The sequence below is a fragment of the Myotis nattereri genome (assembly GCF_964212035.1).
Source record: "Myotis nattereri genome assembly, chromosome: 14".
Taxonomy (NCBI): Eukaryota; Metazoa; Chordata; class Mammalia; order Chiroptera; family Vespertilionidae; genus Myotis; species Myotis nattereri.
In genome coordinates, this window is record NC_138089.1 from 58,677,793 (window position 1) to 58,696,164 (window position 18,372).

The 18,372-nt window shown below is 58.9% G+C and overlaps 1 protein-coding gene across 1 annotated transcript in view; it reads left to right on the plus strand.

The window, feature by feature from the left end:
- The window catches only part of ITPR1 (inositol 1,4,5-trisphosphate receptor type 1), a 168,963-nt gene that overhangs the window by 87,211 nt on the left and 63,380 nt on the right, over positions 1 to 18,372 (plus strand). Inside the window, exons 20-37 of the mRNA XM_081106286.1 lie at positions 1,125 to 1,319; positions 2,903 to 3,154; positions 4,342 to 4,483; positions 5,314 to 5,467; positions 6,291 to 6,478; positions 6,955 to 7,093; positions 7,721 to 7,775; positions 8,559 to 8,724; positions 8,983 to 9,153; positions 9,538 to 9,600; positions 10,257 to 10,394; positions 10,823 to 10,948; positions 13,398 to 13,598; positions 14,085 to 14,336; positions 15,110 to 15,235; positions 15,903 to 16,031; positions 16,618 to 16,738; positions 17,620 to 17,804. Coding sequence (XP_080962412.1) covers positions 1,125 to 1,319; positions 2,903 to 3,154; positions 4,342 to 4,483; positions 5,314 to 5,467; positions 6,291 to 6,478; positions 6,955 to 7,093; positions 7,721 to 7,775; positions 8,559 to 8,724; positions 8,983 to 9,153; positions 9,538 to 9,600; positions 10,257 to 10,394; positions 10,823 to 10,948; positions 13,398 to 13,598; positions 14,085 to 14,336; positions 15,110 to 15,235; positions 15,903 to 16,031; positions 16,618 to 16,738; positions 17,620 to 17,804 — 2,803 coding nt within the window. The remainder of the gene's footprint in view (positions 1 to 1,124; positions 1,320 to 2,902; positions 3,155 to 4,341; positions 4,484 to 5,313; positions 5,468 to 6,290; positions 6,479 to 6,954; positions 7,094 to 7,720; positions 7,776 to 8,558; positions 8,725 to 8,982; positions 9,154 to 9,537; positions 9,601 to 10,256; positions 10,395 to 10,822; positions 10,949 to 13,397; positions 13,599 to 14,084; positions 14,337 to 15,109; positions 15,236 to 15,902; positions 16,032 to 16,617; positions 16,739 to 17,619; positions 17,805 to 18,372) is intronic.

An 18,372-nucleotide genomic window follows, 5' to 3' on the forward strand; every position in this document is an offset into this window, starting at 1 on the left:
CAGGACCTGGAGAAGGGCTGCGCACAAATGAAGAGACTAGACAAGAAACATGAATTTGGAAATCATGGGGGTCCAGGCAGTCTTTCTCTAGCGGAAAGGCTTCACTGGTGCCCAGGCCCTGCTAGCTTTTTATTTAATTTTAGATACACATCTTGCCCTAGGTCAGGCAGGCAATCCGATAGCAGACAGACTATCTTAAAGGTCGGTAAATATTAGTAAAGATTTACTTTGAGACTATTAGGTAAGGAAATTTCTTGAGCCACCATTGCCTGGACAGAACAATCGGTGCATCGCTTTAGCCCTTGCCAAAGCTCAAGGTCCATCAGCCTTCTGGGTTCCCTGTTTGCACTCTCATAGTAGTGTAGACAGTGGATGGCTTCCAGCACCAGCCCACTGGGCACGCGGTGGCGCTTCACACGCCGCTTTCACAGTAACGCGAGCTCACCTGGGGGCATTCGACACACGCCTAGTTTAATCTTAAGCGTTGGAAGTCCTCGGCGTACAATCACCCGTTTTAAATGTCAGAGGAGGCGGCAGTTCGGTGTCGATAGAAATCCGTGTCGGGAAAGCTGTTTAAGTGACCACTGTTCACAAAGGGCTCAGTGGTCCAGAGGCGTTGGGTTAACAGCAGCCGCTCACTGTTGGGAAGGAGAACTCTAGGGCCTGTAATGTGGACAAGTTGTGTGTTAAATCCCAAAACTAAGTTACACCCAGAATCAGTGATTTTTGTTTGTTTGCTGCTCATGCATAACTTAATGTTGGGTTTGGGCAAATGCCGGGCTTTCCAACCTTGGCATTTTCCTGTTGAGGCCGAATAATTACTGTGGGGTCGGTCCGTGCGTGTGGGGTGTTAGCATCCCTGCCTCCCCCTCGGGGAGCCCATGGTGCCTCCTCCCCCTCCTTTACGTCAAACGAAAGGTCTCAGGCATCGCAGGTCACCTGGCTGGGAGCCACTGGGGTCAAGTATGTGTAGAAAATAGTGTTCGGCCCTTTGTGGTTCTGCCACGGGGGGAGGAGATGCTTTCTGGGTCGTCATGTGAAGCCCCGAGCCACGGCCTCGCTGCGGTCGGTGGCAGGTTGGCGAGGTTCCCCACTGACGCCTGCCCCGCCCGTTCCTTCCCCAGGCTGGTCCTTTCCCGCTTCGAGTTCGAAGGGGTGTCCTCGGGGGAGAGCGCGCTGGAGGCGGGCGAGGACGAGGAGGAGGTGTGGCTGTTCTGGAGGGACAGCAGCAAGGAGACCCGCAGCAAGAGCGTGCGGGAGCTGGCGCAGGACGCCAAGGAGGGCCAGAAGGAGGACCGCGACGTGCTCAGCTACTACCGGTGAGCGCTGGCGCGGGGCGGAGGCGGCCGTCGGCGCTGTTGGTGGTCACTCCGGGCATCACAGGTGCCCTCCAGGTGTCCAGCACCAAGACGATGCAGTTGAGACATCGAGAGGTTTCAGCCACGCCTGCACGGTCATTGGTACCTGGGTGTGGCCGGGTCAGAAGACGGACAGAGTGGCGTCACCAGGGCAGGTCCTCCGTGACCAGCCTGGCACGTGCCTTTCGTAGCAGCGAAGAGGCCCACTGCCGGGGTTCAAATCCCGGCCTCTCTACTCACTCACTTTTTGACTTTGGTCAAACTATAGATCTCTCTGTGCCCCAATAGCTCCCTTAAAAAATGTTTTATTGATTTTAGAGAGAGCGGAAGGGAGAGATAGAAACATCAATGAGAGAGAAACATGAATCGGCTGCCTCCTGCATGCCCCCTGCTGGGGATCGAGCCCACAACCCAGGCATGTGCCCTGACCAGGAATCACACCCACAGTCCTCAGCAGAGAGAGCGGGGAACTGTGTGTGCGTGTGCGTGTGCGTGTGCGTGCGTGTGTGTGTCTGTACACAGACGTCTATTTCTCTGTCTATACGAGCATCTGATAAGAGCCACGAGTCCCCGTCGGTGCTTAGGATCCATCTCAGCACCGTGGGGTTGTCCCAGCCGCCCCCTTCCCAGAGCCTTCGCCCCCTTGTCCAACGGGAGACACCTGGCGGCGTCCAGGCTTCACCTGTGGCTCAGTCGGCACCTCCGTCACCTCCTCCAACCCAGCATCTCCTGCGTCCCGGCGCTCAGGCCACCTCAAGGGAAGGGCAGGGAAAGGAGAAGAGGGAAGAAAACCAAGAAACGCTTTTGAAAAGAAAGGGAAGGAACGATGCTGAAGCAAGTGGAACCGGCAGTGTCCGGGCTCGGCGACGGCCCGTTGCCTGGATCCACCGTCAGTCGGAAGCCTGTGTTTGCCCCGCGGAAGCCTGTGGCTTTCCTCCTTCACGTTACACGTGTGTTCATTCTTCTAACGGTGACGAGCCTTCTCCAGGAATGAGAAATGGTGCCTGGCGGTCACGTTCGGGAGTTAACAGGCCGCTGGAGACCGGATGAGGAAGGAAGCACAGGCGTGTTGAGGGGCCCCCGTATTTCACACCACGTTTCGATGTGTGAGAGTCAGAGAGGAGCCTTCCATGAGGCCCTGAAGGCCGTGGAACGTTGCTAATGAAACTCACACGGGCGATGTCGTCAACTTTTCCTACGTGGTCTCTGACCTACGGAACGAAAACACAGCTGCCGAAGTAGACAACCATTTTCAGCCTGACACCCCCCCCCCCATTTGTTTTATAAAATAAACATGGAATCAGGTGGTCACGCCATCCCTCCAGCTGAGCAGGGGCACGTGTGACAGCCAGCCTGGCGTCCCCGCCCCTTCCCCCGCGAGGTCCAGGGCCGGACTCTAGTGTACGGAGCAGGTTAGGGGTGTGGACGTGTGAGTCCCCAGGCCACACGTCGCTGCTGTGAAACCCGGGGCCGCCGGCTGTCCCGCATGTACCCCACTCATCAGTGATTCAGGCGTGAGCTCCATGTCGTGTCCTTCCCTCCAGGTACCAGCTGAACCTCTTCGCCAGGATGTGTCTGGACCGCCAGTACCTGGCCATCAACGAGATCTCCGGCCAGCTGGACGTGGACCTCATCCTGCGCTGCATGTCGGACGAGAACCTGCCCTACGACCTGAGGGCCTCCTTCTGCCGCCTCATGCTCCACATGCACGTGGACCGAGACCCGCAGGAGCAGGTCACGCCCGTGAAGTACGCCCGCCTCTGGTCCGAGATCCCATCGGAGATCGCCATTGACGAGTGAGTGGCCTCTCTGCCTTGTCCCGCCCCTCTGCTCCTAGTCCCCGCCCCTCTCTGCCTTGTCCCCGCCCCTCTGCGCCTTGTACCCACCCCTCAGTGCCTTGTCCCCGCCCCTCTGCAACTAGTCCCCGCCCCTCTCTGCCTTGTCCCCGCCCCTCTGCTCCTAGTCCCCACCCCTCTGCACCTTGTACCCACCCCTCTCTGCCCAGTCCCTGCCCCTCTGTGCCTTGTCCCCGCCCCTCTGCTCCTAGTCCCCACCCCTCTGCGCCTTGTCCCCGCCCCTCTGCACCTTGTACCCACCCCTCTTTGCCCAGTCCCTGCCCCTCTGTGCCTTGTCCCCGCCCCTCTGCTCCTAGTCCCCACCCCTCTGCGCCTTGTACCCACCCCTCTCTGCCCAGTCCCTGCCCCTCTGTGCCTTGTCCCCGCCCCTCTGCACCTTGTACCCACCCCTCTCTGCCCAGTCCCTGCCCCTCTGTGCCTTGTCCCCGCCCCTCTGCTCCTAGTCCCCACCCCTCTGCGCCTTGTACCCACCCCTCTCTGCCCAGTCCCTGCCCCTCTGTGCCTTGTCCCCGCCCCTCTGCACCTTGTACCCACCCCTCTTTGCCCAGTCCCTGCCCCTCAGTGCCTTGTCCCCGCCCCTCTGTACCTTGTACCCACCCTCTCTGCCCAGTCACTGCCCCTCTGCTCCTAGTCCCCGCCCCTCTGCACCTTGTACCCACCCCTCTTTGCCCAGTCCCTGCCCCTCTGTGCCTTGTCCCACCCCCTTCACTTTGTCCTCATCCTGACCGGCAGCCCCCTTCAGCCCCATGTTCATGCTGTTCGTGTGACAAACCGCGTGTGGTCCCATTGAGTCTGGTCAACCACGGACAACAGATGAAGTTACTTTTTCTAAGCTTGACGTAAAATGGAGGGCAAAGATGATTTCTTCAAGAATTTAAAGATGGCACGATTCCATTTTATATCCTGCTCATCTCTCTTATTCATCAAATAACTGTGTCCACTGGCCGCAGTAGGGGTCTATCAGTGGAACCGGGACCCTGCCTGCCCGCTAGTGGGGAAAGAGGAAGGACTGAGATGGAGTCTGGTGACAGGGGCTACGGGGAATAAAGCGGGAAAGGAGGGGGTGTGGGGGCGCTCAGCGGCGGACGGCCTCCCTGGGAGGAGCTGAAACCCTTCCCCCCCCCCAGCTATGACAGCAACGGTGCCTCCAAAGATGAAATTAAGGAGCGGTTCGCGCAGACCATGGAGTTTGTGGAGGAGTACCTCCGAGATGTGGTGTGCCAGAGGTTCCCTTTCTCGGATAAGGAGAAGAACAAGCTGACGTTCGAGGTAACGCGCCTGCTCCTCCTCGGCCGTCTCTCTGTGGGGGAGAGGAGATGTTTCAGATTTTCACCGCGATACTCAGGTTTTGTCATGAAAAGGGTTTGGCTCAGTTTGGTTCCCGAATAAGGTGTGTGCCAGCCCCTGGCTGCCGGTGGCCTTGCTCCCAGGAGAAACGCGCAGGTGACCTGAGGACTCCATACGTCACCCTGTCTATATATATATATATAAAAGCTTAATATGCAAAGTGGCCCCTTGGGAGTTTGATCGCTCGCTATGATGTGCGCTGACCACCAGAGGGCGGTGCGGAACAAAGGAAGGGCCCAGCCGGCAGCTGCTAGGGACCCTACCTGTGCACTAATTTTGTGCACTGGGCCTCTAGTTAAAGATGACAAGACAGAGCATCGTGCTGGGTCTGTCGCAGGGACTCCTCCCAGGACATAACCCGTGTCCCCATGGGGTCAGCGTGCTTCTGTGTGAGACGCGTGGCCTTTTGAGGAGTTGTGTCTGCGAGGTTACAGGGCTGCAGCCCGTGTCCTTGTCGCGTGAGACTCGCTTGCCCGGGGTTGTCTTAGGGGATCTGCACAGACCAACCGATGAGGTCCACGTTCACGAACTAGTTCTCAAAGCAGAGCAGTCGCTTGGCAGGTTTTTGCTTCTTATATCTTCTTCCTAATGAAACAAAATGAAATTTGATCAGAATTGTAAGCCAGACGAATGTCTCAGCGTAAGGAAGGCAGGCCTCGGGCGTTGACGAGCTGGTCGGTGTAAAGTGGAGCCAAAGGACGCAGGGTGTTTAATGCCACCTTCCCCCCTCTCTCTCTCTTTGAATACGACAGGTTGTGAACTTAGCGAGGAATCTCATCTACTTTGGTTTCTACAACTTCTCTGACCTTCTGCGATTGACCAAAATCCTCCTGGCCATCCTGGACTGCGTGCACGTGGCCACCATCTTCCCCATCAGCAAGATGGCGAAGGGAGAAGAGAACAAAGGTGGGGGCAGGGCGGGGCCCTAGCAGGAGTGGCCGCCCGGCTCCAGGGCAGCCTTCACCCTGGTGGCCTGTCCTTGCTTTTTAAAAAAATATTTTTTAAATACATTTTTATTGATTCCAGAGAGGAAGGGAGAGGGAGAGAGAGAGATAGGAACACCAGTGATGAGAGAGAATCACGGATCGGCTGCCTCCTGCACGCCCCACACTGGGGATCGAGCCCGCAACCCGGGCACATGCTCTGACCGGGGATTGAACTGTGACCTGCTGTTCATGGGTCGATGCTCAGCCACGGAGCCCCGCCGGCCAGGCCTGTCTTGTCCTTTCTTTTCGACTTTTCACTGCGAACATTTCAAATATAAAGAGAGAATAGTGCTTTAGACACCCAGAGACCCACAGCTTACAGTCAGAGATGACTCACATTTGTATCTATTTCCTTTGTATTTTATATGAGTCCTGTGTATCCCGCTGAGCCATCTGAAGGGAGGTGGCCAGAGAATGTGGCGGGTGGATTAGTGCACAGAATGCTCCCGTGGGGGTTTCAGACCACCTGTGTCCCTGTTCCCGGAAGCCCCTGGCGTTTGATGGGCATTCACCTTCATAGGTCCCCGGGTCCTGAGAATGTGCTGGAACAGAGGCTTGTTAAACGGCATGTCTAAGGGAGCCCGTGGCCCGTGCCAGAACCCTCAGAGCGCTCTGTAGGGGCGTTGCCACGACCGACGTCTGTCCCAGCCCCCCTGGGCAGTCACGTGATGCAGTCCAACCCGGGGCTGGGGAGCTGAGGACCCAGGACGGGGTCACGACCCAGGTCTGTCCGGCCCCTCCAGGCAGCAACGTGATGCGGTCCATCCACGGGGTCGGGGAGCTGATGACCCAGGTGGTGCTGCGAGGAGGGGGCTTCTTGCCCGTGACCCCCATGGCCACCGCCCCCGAAGGCAACGTGAAGCAGGCGGAACCAGAGAAGGAGGACATCATGGTCATGGACACCAAGCTGAAGATCATCGAGATCCTGCAGGTAGCCCTCCGCCCGAGGCGCAGGGCGTGTGTGGGCGGCGGCCCTCTCTGGGGGGCGAGGGGCTGCCTTCGGGGAAGGGGATGGTGGTAAACGCCCGGCTCAGCCTCAGGTGGCACTTAGGGGCCAGCCCTTCATCCCTCTCGGGTCATCCTCCCCCTCCCCCCACGTGCCCGTGTCCCTCCAGGGTCGCGTTCTGTAGCTGCTGACACCGGTGATGCTGGTGGAGGCGGGAGGGGGACTTACAGGCCGGTTGCTAAGTGAGCTGCCGGGTGCTGAAATCTTCACTAAGCTGAAGGGCTGCCCCCACCAGCCCGAGGCTGCAGGGACCTGGAATCCGCGGCAGACGGTCGGTGGCTCGGTGCTCACGGTGACCGGTGCCGCGGCCCGCAGGCCCCGCGCGCCCAGCGGCCTGGCGATCGGTGGCAGGTGGTGCGCCCCTGTGACCGCTCTCTCTCCGTTTCCGCTTGAACCTGCAGTTTATCTTGAACGTGAGGCTGGACTACAGGATCTCCTGCCTCCTGTGCATATTTAAGCGCGAGTTCGACGAGAGCAATTCCCAGACGTCGGAGGCGTCCTCGGGCAGCAGCGGCCAGGAGGCGCCCGGCAGCGTGCCCGGTGAGTGCGTCCGGGTCGGCGCCAGGCGGGCGGGAGCCCCGATCCATTCAGGGCGTCATAGGAAGCGGGGAAGGCGAGCATGTTTGGGGGATCATGGTTTTTTGGACGAGAGCCTGGGTTCTTGGGGGCAGGGGGATGTTTGAAGGAGCCCAGAGCCTCCTGGGATGGGGCTCATTGCCTTCCATCCTGGGGGCCTGGGTCCGAGACGGCCGAGGGTTCCAGTGTGTGGTTACATGAAATGTCAAGTAAAAACCAAACAAAAAACTCCCCAAGAAAACTTACCGCCCACCAGCAACTTTTCCCACCAACGGTCGTCCTTCCCGCCCAGGAAATGGTGGGGAAGGGTCAGGGCGAGGTGGTGGCGGAAATCACTCCCTGTCCAGGCCGGAGCCCCTCGGCAGGAGGGCGACCCTGAGGGGTCACAGGGAGGGGGTCCTGCAGTGCCTAGAAAACCGGCCGAAGTGGGGGGCCCTGCACGGTGTGCCCGGGCCGAGCTGGCCCAGCCTCTGGTGGAAAGCTCTAGAAGACGCGAGGTTGACCGTGGGCAGGAGGGGCCAGGCTCGGGGAGGTGGGCCGCAGCCCGTGCTCAGACCGGCTGCGTCTGAGGGCCGTTCCCTGGTGTTGCAGGCGCTCTGGACTTTGAACACATTGAGGAGCAAGCGGAGGGCATCTTCGGAGGAAGGCGAGTACTTCCAGTCCCTGCGTGGAGGTGGTCGTGGGGCAGGGGGAGGTCCTCTCACCGACTCTCACGGCCCTTCCTCCCCGTGTGCTGGGAGAGCCCGGTCTCTGGTTGAGGTTGTTTTGCTGCTCTCTTTGTACTTCTATTTAAAAAAAAAAAAAAAAAAAAAAAGATTGTTAGGTTTTAAATGTATGTTCTTATTGATTTTTAGAGAGAGAGGGAGAGAAATGTCAATGATGAGAGAATCATGGACCAGCTGCCTCCTGCACGCCCCCTACTGGGGATCAAACCCATAACCTGGGCTTGTGACCTTAGCAGGAATGAAACCTGTGACCTCCTGGTTCCTGGGTTGCAGCTCAACCACTGAACCATGCAGGCCGGGCCCTCTTTGTAATTCTTAGTACTCAGTCAGAACGATCTTAGCTGGCTTGGGTGTGTGTGTCCTGCCTACAACTGAGAGGATTTAAGGAGGTGACCCCAAATACACACACTACAAGATTTATGGAAATGGTGGGAAATAATCGAAAGAAAAAGGGGCTGACCCCAGGCGTACACTTCTGTGCTGTCCTCACACTCACAATGTAGTTGAAGATGAAACGGTTATTGTGTCCAAGGAGCTAGTTAAAAGTCAGGTCACGTGGGGTAGACCAGGTGCTGGGAACCCAAGTGGCGGGGTGTCTAGGCCCGTTGTGGGGAGGACCAGGGGGCGGGGTGTCCGGGCCCGTGGTGCAGGGTAGCCAGGGCATCTGTGGCTCAGTTGCCGCTTCCCTCCCCCGTGCCCTGCAGTGAGGAGAACACCCCGCTGGACCTGGACGACCACGGCGGCAGGACCTTCCTCCGGGTCCTGCTGCACCTGACGATGCACGACTACCCACCCCTGGTGTCGGGGGCCCTGCAGCTGCTCTTCCGGCACTTCAGCCAGCGGCAGGAGGTGCTGCAGGCCTTCAAGCAGGTAGTCGGGCGCCCTGCACACGTGTGTCTGTGTGCGAGCACATGCATGTACTGCGTGCATGAAATATGGTATATGCATATGTGTGTGTACATGTTTTATTGTGAGCACATGCATGTGTGAATTATGGTGCATGCATGAGTGTGTGCACCGGCGTTTGTGTATTGTGTGTGTGACCTGCATGTGTGCGTGCATGTGTGTGCATTCATGTGTGTGCATGTGTGTGATCCGCTGTTGCCACTAATGGGTTGCATCGTCCAGGTTCAACTGCTGGTTACCAGTCAGGACGTGGACAACTACAAGCAGATCAAGCAGGACCTGGACCAGCTGAGGTCCATCGTGGAGAAGTCCGAGCTCTGGGTGTACAAGGGGCAGGGCCCCGATGAGGCCATGGACGGCGCGTCTGGGGAAAATGAGCACAAGAAGGCGGAGGTGGGTGGAGCCCCGTAGCGCCCCAGACAGAGGTGGACGGCCCCTGGAAGCAGGCCCCCTCCTCTGGCGGCAGACGGAAGTGCAGACTGTGGGCTGCCCTAGGAAATAGGTGCAGACAGTGGAGCCCCCAGTCGCCAGTCTCCTGGGACCCAGTGCAGGAGCCCAGGTTTCCCTTCCAAACCTCGGGTCAGGGCCACTCTCCCCGCTGTGTGGCCGCCACCTCCCACGTCAGCGAAGTGACGACAGGCAGGGGGAGTGCGGGCGGGGAATGACGGGCAGGAGCCCAGCAGGACGGGAGACGCTGCAGCCCCCGTAGGCGTGCTGGCCCTGCGAACGCCCAGGCGCCAAGGTTGCTGGAAGCACTCACGCTCCCTCTGGCCCTAGGAGGGGAGCAAGGCCCCGAAGCACGAGAGCACCAGCAGCTACAACTACCGGGTCGTCAAGGAGGTGAGTGCCAGTCCCGGGGCGGGGCGTGCAGGAGGAGGCCGGTCAGTGATCCTCTCTCCTCGTTGATGTTTCCCTCTCCCTCTCCCTCTCCCTCTCCCTTCCTCTCTGAAATCAATAAAAATATATATTTAAAAATGCACACATGTATGAAAAAGAGAGAGAGAGAGCCCTCTGAGCTGCCCCCCGGCTCTGGAAGCCGACGTCCCCTGGTGATTCTGGGAGGACCCATCCTCAGCCAAAGTAGCTTCAATTTGATGCCACCCACAGGGGCACCGCCTGGTGGAGGCGTCCCCCCCCCCCCCGTGAGGTTTCTAATGTACTGGGATCCCTTCGGCCTCCCTGTCCTCCGCCCCTTTCCCTCCACCCCTGCAGTCCAGTTTTCTGAGGTTCACTTCTATTTAAATTGTCTCCAGCTTCACTGAGGTAAAAATGACCAACTTGTAATATCCTTAACACGCACAACGCGATGAAGCGATAGAGGGACGTGGTGAAATGATGCCCATGTCACTCACCTAGTCAGCTCCTCTGGGGTGAGGGGTGAGGATGCTTTTAAGATCTTGGTCTCAGCAAATCACAGGCGAGCAGCACCGGGTCCGGCCGTGGCCACCGCGCCGCGCGCAGCCCTGGGAACTGAGCCGCCGCCTCTGTCTCCCCAGATCCTGATCCGGCTCAGCAGGCTGTGCGTGCAGGAGGGCGCGTCCGTGCGCAAGAGCCGGAAGCAGCAGCAGCGGCTGCTCAGGAACATGAGCGCGCACGCCGTGGTGCTGGAGCTGCTGCAGATCCCCTACGAGAAGGTCAGCCGGGCCCTAGCCCTCCACCGGTCCTCACAGGGTCACCCGCCCTCCTCACAGCCATCCTCACAGGGTCCCCTCCCCCCCACCCGTCCTCACAGGGGCTGGCCTGGCTGCAAACGGACCGGGAGACCTTCTCTCCGTGGCCCCTCTAGGGTGGCTTTTCCCCATTGAAATCTTTGCTTCTGCCCGAGGCTAGTGGTAGAATGTGGGCGGGGCTGGCCGCTCTCTGGGGCAAGCAGGGCAGCAGCTGGGGTCTCACAGGGCGGCCCCAGTGCTGCCTCCAGAGCCCAGGGGCGTCGGTGGCAGGTGTGGCCTGGGCCCTGGCCTGAGATGAGGGCTGTCTGTGCGCAAGACCTCCCTCGTTCACTGCGCAGCCTGAGTTCAGCCCGTTTTCACCCTCCCCCCCCCACCCCCACTCCCCCCCACAGGCCGAGGACACCAAGATGCAGGAGATCATGCGGCTGGCGCACGAGTTCCTGCAGAACTTCTGCGCGGGCAACCAGCAGAACCAGGCTTTGCTGCACAAGCACATAAACCTGTTCCTCAACCCGGGGGTGAGACGGCGGCTGTGGCGGGAGGCGGGCCGGGGGCGGCTGTGCTTCGTTGTGTGGCCGCTGAGACTCGGACCACCAATGCAACACTCATTTCCGGGGAACATTGTGATCTGCTCTCACGGGGACATAAATCTCTCCATCTTTGTGAGGAGAGGGAAGGGGAAGGAGGAGGAGGGTGGGGGGGCCAAGGTGAGATGTGTTCATATATATTTTTTAATGTATTTTTATTGATTTCAGACAGGAAGGGAGAGCGAGAGAAACATCAATGATGAGAGAGAATCAGTGATTGGCTGCCTCCTGCACACCCACTACTGGGGACCAAGCCCACAACCCGGGCATGTGCCCTGATCAGGAATTGAACCATGACCTCCTGGCTCATAGGTCAATACTCAACCCCTGAGCCACACGGGCCAGGCCAGATATTTTTAATAATATCCCTCATCTCACCTCACTTTGGCCACAGAGGTGCCGCCTCTCTCCAGCGCCCCCTCCCGAGGCAGCGCAAGTTGTCTGCGTTCTTACAAATGCAGAATAACTCACCTGCAGCATAGCTATGTAACAGTTCAGCTGGTGAAATATGTTTTTAAAATATATCAAATACGTATTTTTCCATTTTTAAAGAAAAATGGGCGCACTCTACACGTGGTTTTGCATTTTGCTCTTAAGACACCAGGGCTGTGTTTGCAAGTCAGAGTTACATGTTTTCCTCATTCCATTTGGTGGCTACACGGCACCCCATTGAATGGCTGTGAGCCGTCCTAACACCGTTCTCATGGTGACGGAGAGTTAGGCAGTGCCTCGCTGTTGGTTTTGCAAGCAGCATCACAAAGGACATCCTGTATGTGCACACGCAGAGGCACACCTGTGCGCGCACACATGCACACAATCACATCAGCACCGCTAGAGCTCGGCAGGGAAAGGATTCCTGGTTGAAGAGCGATACTCCCTCTTTGTCATGTTCAGAGAAAGAAAAGGCAAAAGGTAAGAAGCTGAGAGCCCCTAGACCTCTCCCCAAACAACACTCAGCAACTCAGTCGTAAGTCTGGGTAAAAAGAGAATAAAGCTGGAAGACAGCACGCAAGCACCTTCATGACCGTGTGGATGTGCAGCTTCTTACGCAGTCTGCTGGAAGCTCTGATCGTAAAAGAAGTCGTTGGCAAATGGGCCTCTTCAAGAATGCCTGTTTAGTACGTGACACCACCAGGGGCATCCGAGGCAAGCCAGGAGCCAGAGGAGACACGGCAAGGCGCACGTCCAGGGAAGAATTCATGTCCAGAATGTGTAACAAACTCAGAAAAGTCAATGAGGAAGAAAACGGACAACCCCCCTTTAAAATGAGCAAAACCCGTTAAAACGAGCCCCTCGTAGCAGAGACATCCACGCGGCCGGTGAATAAGACCGGGCGCTCCCACGGGTGGGTCTTTAGAGAAATGCAAATGAAGAAAGATCAGACTGCAATGAGAAAGACGGACAATGCCGAGTGTTAAGAGGGATCTGGAACAGCCATAACACAGCACGTGAATTGCTGACATCTTCTGGAAGCTGCTTGGACGTGTTTCCTACAGCCACACATATTTAAACCCTGCACCCCAGCAATTCCGCTCGTGGGCCTAAACCCCACAGCAGTGCACACATTGAGTTTCCCGGAAGACACGTTCGAGAGTGTCCAGAGCAGCCCTGCTCATAACATGTGTAGTGAGGACAGTGTCACGACTCATCATTAAAACCGGACACTTCCCCACGTGCCCACCAGCAATGGAATAAATAACTACATTGTGACAGTGAATTGGCCATAGCAGTGACAGGAGACAGACCAGCATGGATGACAACATCACAAATGTAATCTGGAACAAAAGAAGCCAGAAGGACAAGAATGCATGAGGGTCAGGAACAGGCCAAACAGCCTGGCAGCCGTGGCTCAGTGGTTGAGCATTGACCTATGAACCAGGTCACCAGGAGGTCCTGGTCAGGGCACATGCCCAGTTGCAGGCTCCATCCCCAGTGTGGGGCGTGCAGGAGGCAATCGATCAATGATTCTCATCATTGATGTTTCTCTCTCTCTCCCCCTCTCCCTCTCCCACTCTGAAATCCATAAAAATATATTTTAAAAAAGAAAAAATAGGCTAAATGAAGCTATGGTTGTAGAAGTCCAAATCGTGGTGAAATTGGGGGGGGCAGGGCATCCTTTAGGGGCTATTCCCTTTCTGGTCGGGGCGCTGGTGTCCCTTGGTGACCCCTGCAGCCGAGCACACCTGACTCTAGCTCTCGGCTTTAGCTCTCGGCGTGCTCCTGATGGCTGAAAGGTTTAGGAGGGAGGACGGCAGTGCAGGAGCGGGACTGGAGAGAGACCTTCGAGAGGCAGGCGGTCCCTGTGTGGGCGGACTCTGCTTGTGCTCGCGTGCACTCTGCCCGCCACTGACGCCCCCCTCCCCGCACCCTCCCCTGCCAGATCCTGGAGGCGGTGACCATGCAGCACATCTTCATGAACAACTTCCAGCTCTGCAGCGAGATCAACGAGCGGGTGGTCCAGCACTTCGTGCACTGCATCGAGACGCACGGCCGCAACGTGCAGTACATCAAGTTCCTGCAGACCATCGTCAAGGCCGAAGGGAAGTTCATCAAGAAGTGCCAGGACATGGTCATGGCCGAGGTGACCGCCCGCCCCTGCCTCTCCTGGGCTCCCTAGAACGTTAAGTTAGTTAATCTTGTACTTGGAGCTGGACCCTCTCCTGGAGCCATGTGAAGGCACAAAAGTAATTGCTCATGTGCGTGTGCGCCCGTGTGTGTGCGTGTGTATTGTGTGTGTGTGCATGCGTGCTCTCACATTGTGAACTTAAACTGCAGACATAGGCAAGAGTCCAATCTGATTTTTTAAAAGATTTTTTTAGAGAGAAAGGAAGAAAGGGAGAGAGAGAGACACTTTGATGTGAGAATCATCGATCAGCCACCTCCTGCCCACCCCACATGGCGATGGAGCCCACAGCTTGGACATGGGCCCTGCCCGGGAATCGAACAGTGACCTCCTGGCTCATAGGGCGACGCTCACCCACGGAGCCACGCGGCCGGGCGAGAAGAGAGGTGTTTTTCATGCCGCCCGCCCCTGCGCCCGTGACGCGAACGCCCTGTGTCCCTGCAGCTGGTGAACTCCGGCGAGGACGTGCTCGTGTTCTACAACGACCGGGCCTCCTTCCAGACGCTGATCCAGATGATGCGGTCGGAGCGGGACCGCATGGACGAGAACAGCCCGCTCATGTACCACATCCACCTGGTGGAGCTGCTGGCTGTGTGCACCGAGGGCAAGAACGTCTACACCGAGATCAAGTGCAACTCCCTGCTGCCGCTGGACGACATCGTGCGCGTGGTGACCCACGAGGACTGCATCCCCGAGGTGAGCGGCCTCTCCACGCGGCGCCAGGGGCTGGCCCGGGGCCTCGCAGTCTCGGGGGCCAGCCGCTCATTCGCTGTGAGGCTTCCGTGGGCTGAAACGGCGTTTGCTCGAGTGCTGATTCGGGGCCAAAGGAACAAGGAACATGGGGGAGCTTGAGACGCGGAGACGCTGTGGTGCTTCCGCTCGGAGGGGCCAGTCACGCGGCCTGTGAGCCGAGAGGGTTGGATCCGAAGGAACGTCTCAGAAATGCATTGGGAGTGGGTTAAGGTTCGGTTCCTATGGACATAAGCCTGACCCTGTATGTTTATCCTGTGAAAGGAGCGGTTGTGTTACAAAAACAATGAGCAACAGATTATAAAATAGGAATAGCCCTGGCCGGTGTCGCTCAGTGGTTAGAGTGTCGGCCTGGAAGGATCTCAGGTTTGATTCCCAGCCCCAGGTGGGGCGTGAGTGGGAGGCAGCCAATCCACGTGTCCTTCTCCCGTCAATGTCTCTCTCTCTCTTCCCGTCACCGCCCCCTTCCTTTCCCCACTTCCAGTCTCTCTAAAAATCTATGATAAAATGTCCTCAGGTGAGGATCCACAACATTATTCTCTTCCAAACTCTCTGTGTTTTTAAATTTCCTAAATGTGAATTTTCAATATAAAAAAACCAAGGGGATGACATCCGGCGGGGAAAGGGAATGTGTCCGGGTCGTTCCCACTGTTAAGATGGGACGGCGATCGAGTCCCCGGGCGCCGAGTGGCGGTTCACGAAAGCCTGTGTCCGCCCAGGTCAAGATCGCCTACATCAACTTCCTGAACCACTGCTACGTGGACACCGAGGTGGAGATGAAGGAGATCTACACCAGCAACCACATGTGGAAGCTGTTCGAGAATTTCCTCGTGGACATCTGCAGGGTGAGCTTCCTGGCGCCGGGCGGCCGAGCTAACGGGCACGAGTGTGTGTGTGTGTGTGTGTGTGTGTGTGCGTGCGCGCATGTGAGTGTGTGTGTGTGTCCGTCCGTCCCTGTCCCTGTCCCTGTCCGGGCAAGCCTGTTTAGATAAGGAAAACAGTCTCACGATGTCCACCCACTAATTCGTGGCACCAGGAGGCAGACGTGGCTGTTCTGTGTTCAGACGTCTCGTCTCCCCCTTTTACTCTTGGCCGGGACTAGGTTTTACTGGCCAAGCTGCAGGGACGGCCGGTCATTTCCGGTTCTGGTTCCACCTGGGTGGGGTGATGTGAAGGGACCCCGGGACGTAGTAGATCGGATTATAGGTTTCCTCGCCCTTGCCGACACAGCTCTCCTCGGCCCTCCCCGAGCTGGAGCGTTGATGTCACAGGCGTGTGCGCATTTCACCTCGGGTTCCTGGCCCTTGGATCCCGCAGGCTGGGAGCCAGACTGGAATCAAGGCCTCCCGTTCCTTTAAATCAGGGTCAGGGCTCGGAGTTTCCTACCACGGCCCTCCCTCAGGGAGAGACACTGACCTGCAGGCCTGCCCTGCGTGTGAGGGGGGCAGGAGCGGCCGGGGCTGTGTGCAGGCCTGCGTGGGCATGTGTCTAAGGCGGGCGGCCGTCCCGCAGGCCTGCAACAACACGAGTGACCGGCGGCACGCGGACTCCATCCTGGAGAAGTACGTGACCGAGATCGTCATGAGCATCGTGACCACGTTCTTCAGCTCCCCCTTCTCCGACCAGAGCACCACGCTGCAGGTAGGGGGAGGGGCTTCAGGGAGGGGGAGGGGCTTCAGGGAGGGGGGGCTTCAGGGAGGGGGAGGGGCTGCAGGTGGGGGGAGGGGCTGCAGGTGGGGGGAGGGGCTGCAGGTGGGGGAGGGGCTGCAGGTAGGGGGAGGGGCTGCAGGTGAGGGGTTGCAGGGGGGGAGGGGCTGCAGGTAGGGGGCATTGATGGGCCTGAGCAGGGGATACTGGGGGTGGTGCTGGGGGAGGTGCTGCGGGAGGTGCAGGGTGGTGTCTGCACCGCGGGGATGCTGCCGCCTTTCCTTGGGAGAGCAGCTGTGCAGGAGCCTGTTTCCAGGCTTCAGGTCCGCGTGTGTCAGACGTGGTTGGGCAGCATCGAGTTGGTGCCCTGCCCTGAAACGCTCGGCCGGCGACACTGGAGTCCGGGTCCTCGCCGGCAGCCCTCCCTCCCTGGGGGCGGGCTGTGAACCAGGTGCACGGCCAGGTCCACACTGGAGTCCGGGTCCTCGCCGGCACCCCTCTCTCCCCGGCGGGCGGGCTGTGAACCAGGTGCACGGCCAGGTCCGTTTCCACGACAACCCCCCACGCCTCTCCCCTCCAGACCCGCCAGCCGGTCTTTGTGCAGCTGCTGCAGGGCGTGTTCCGCGTCTACCACTGCAACTGGCTGGCGCCCGGCCAGAAGGCCGCGGTGGAGGGCTGCATCCGCGTGCTCTCCGACGTGGGTAAGCCGCGGTCGGGCCCCACGTCTGACTGTGAGGGGAGCCCCCGCCGCCCGTCTTCTCGGCGGCTCCGCACGGAGCGCGGCCTGGAGCGAGGCCCCTGTTCCTAATCCGCCGTCACCGTCCAGGCCGCAGCTCCCAGAGCCAGAAGCCGTCTCTCCCCGAGAAACACGGGCTTGGAGAAGGAGCTTCCCTGTTAGGCGGTGCGGCTCTCGGCATGTCCAGTGCCCTGCGCTTACCCAGGGCCTGGGAGGTCCCTCACAGGAAGTCACTGGTGTCCACGCAGCCCGTGGAAACGTGATGCCCCAGGAGCGCCTTTCGGGAGCAGGGTGCCCTGTCCCTTTAGCCTCTCGGGGGTGAGCGGGAAAACAGTGCATCGGCCAAACGAGTGTCCTGTCTTGATAATTCTCACAATATTGGGGCTGAAACCCATTGCACTTGGACTTGCCGAACTGTGTGGCCTCGGCATTTTTAAAAAACGTCTTCATTGTTGAAAGTATTACAGGCGTCCCATTTCCCCATGAACCCTTCTAGCCTGCCCTGCCCCAGGCCTTGACCACACTGTGCCCAGGGTTATGCATCTAAGCAGACAAGGCCTTCGGTTGATCTCTTCCCTCCCACCCCCCAGAGCATTTAACACCCTCAGAGCTGCCCCCCCAACTCACTCACGTTGGGAGCCTCCCTGCAGGGTGGCAGCCCGCTGAGCTCCCGTTCACACTGGGTGTCTGCGAGCTGACGCGTGTGCACACGGAGCCTCTGCGGCAGGGTGGGGGGGCGGGGGGGGGGGTGATGTGGCCGCGGAGCCTCTGCAGGGGCGAGGGCGGTCCGTCCGTCTCGGGCGTCTCCCGCGAAGGCTGCAGGCTCACGCATCGCCTTCTCCGCAGCCAAGAGCCGGGCCATCGCCATCCCCGTGGACCTGGACAGCCAGGTGAACAACCTCTTCCTCAAGTCCCACAACATCGTGCAGAAGACGGCCCTGAACTGGCGGCTGTCCGCCCGCAACGCGGCGCGCCGGGACTCGGTGCTGGCCGCCTCCAGGGACTACCGCAACATCATCGAGCGGCTGCAGGTACTGCCGGCGGGCAGCGAGCCTGCCTGGCGGGGCGGCCCGCACCCAGCTGTGCTTCTGGAGCCAGAGAAAGGCCCAGGTGGGCGGAGGGGCAGGCGGTGCAGTGAGCGCAGCCAGAGGCCCACGGACAGACGGGCGACCAGGAGGGGAGCTGCCGGCGAGGGGAGAGCTCCCCACTGTCACTGTCTTTAAAGGCTACTCGTAGATTTGCAGGTTTCTTTCCGAAGCCTGGGGACGTGCGCCTCTGGGGAGGGAATATTCTGCGTGTTCTTGGAGAGTAAAATGAAACCCAGAAGGGCAGGTGCTGCTTGTTAGAAAGACGTGGCCAGGGGCTAACAGGTCCTCAGCGTCTACTGAGTTCTTGTCTGAGCCCCTGGCGTTAGGAGAGTGCCCGGGACAGCGGAGGTGGCCGGGAAGGTGGGACAGTCACTCGCAGGCTCAACACTTGTGTGATGAACCCCATGCAGACACCCCTCGCTTAACCCTGGCCCCCTCCCTGCCATCACTTCTCCGTCTTTGTCTGTCGGTCTCCCCGATTGTCGAATGTCATACGTTGGACGATACAGTG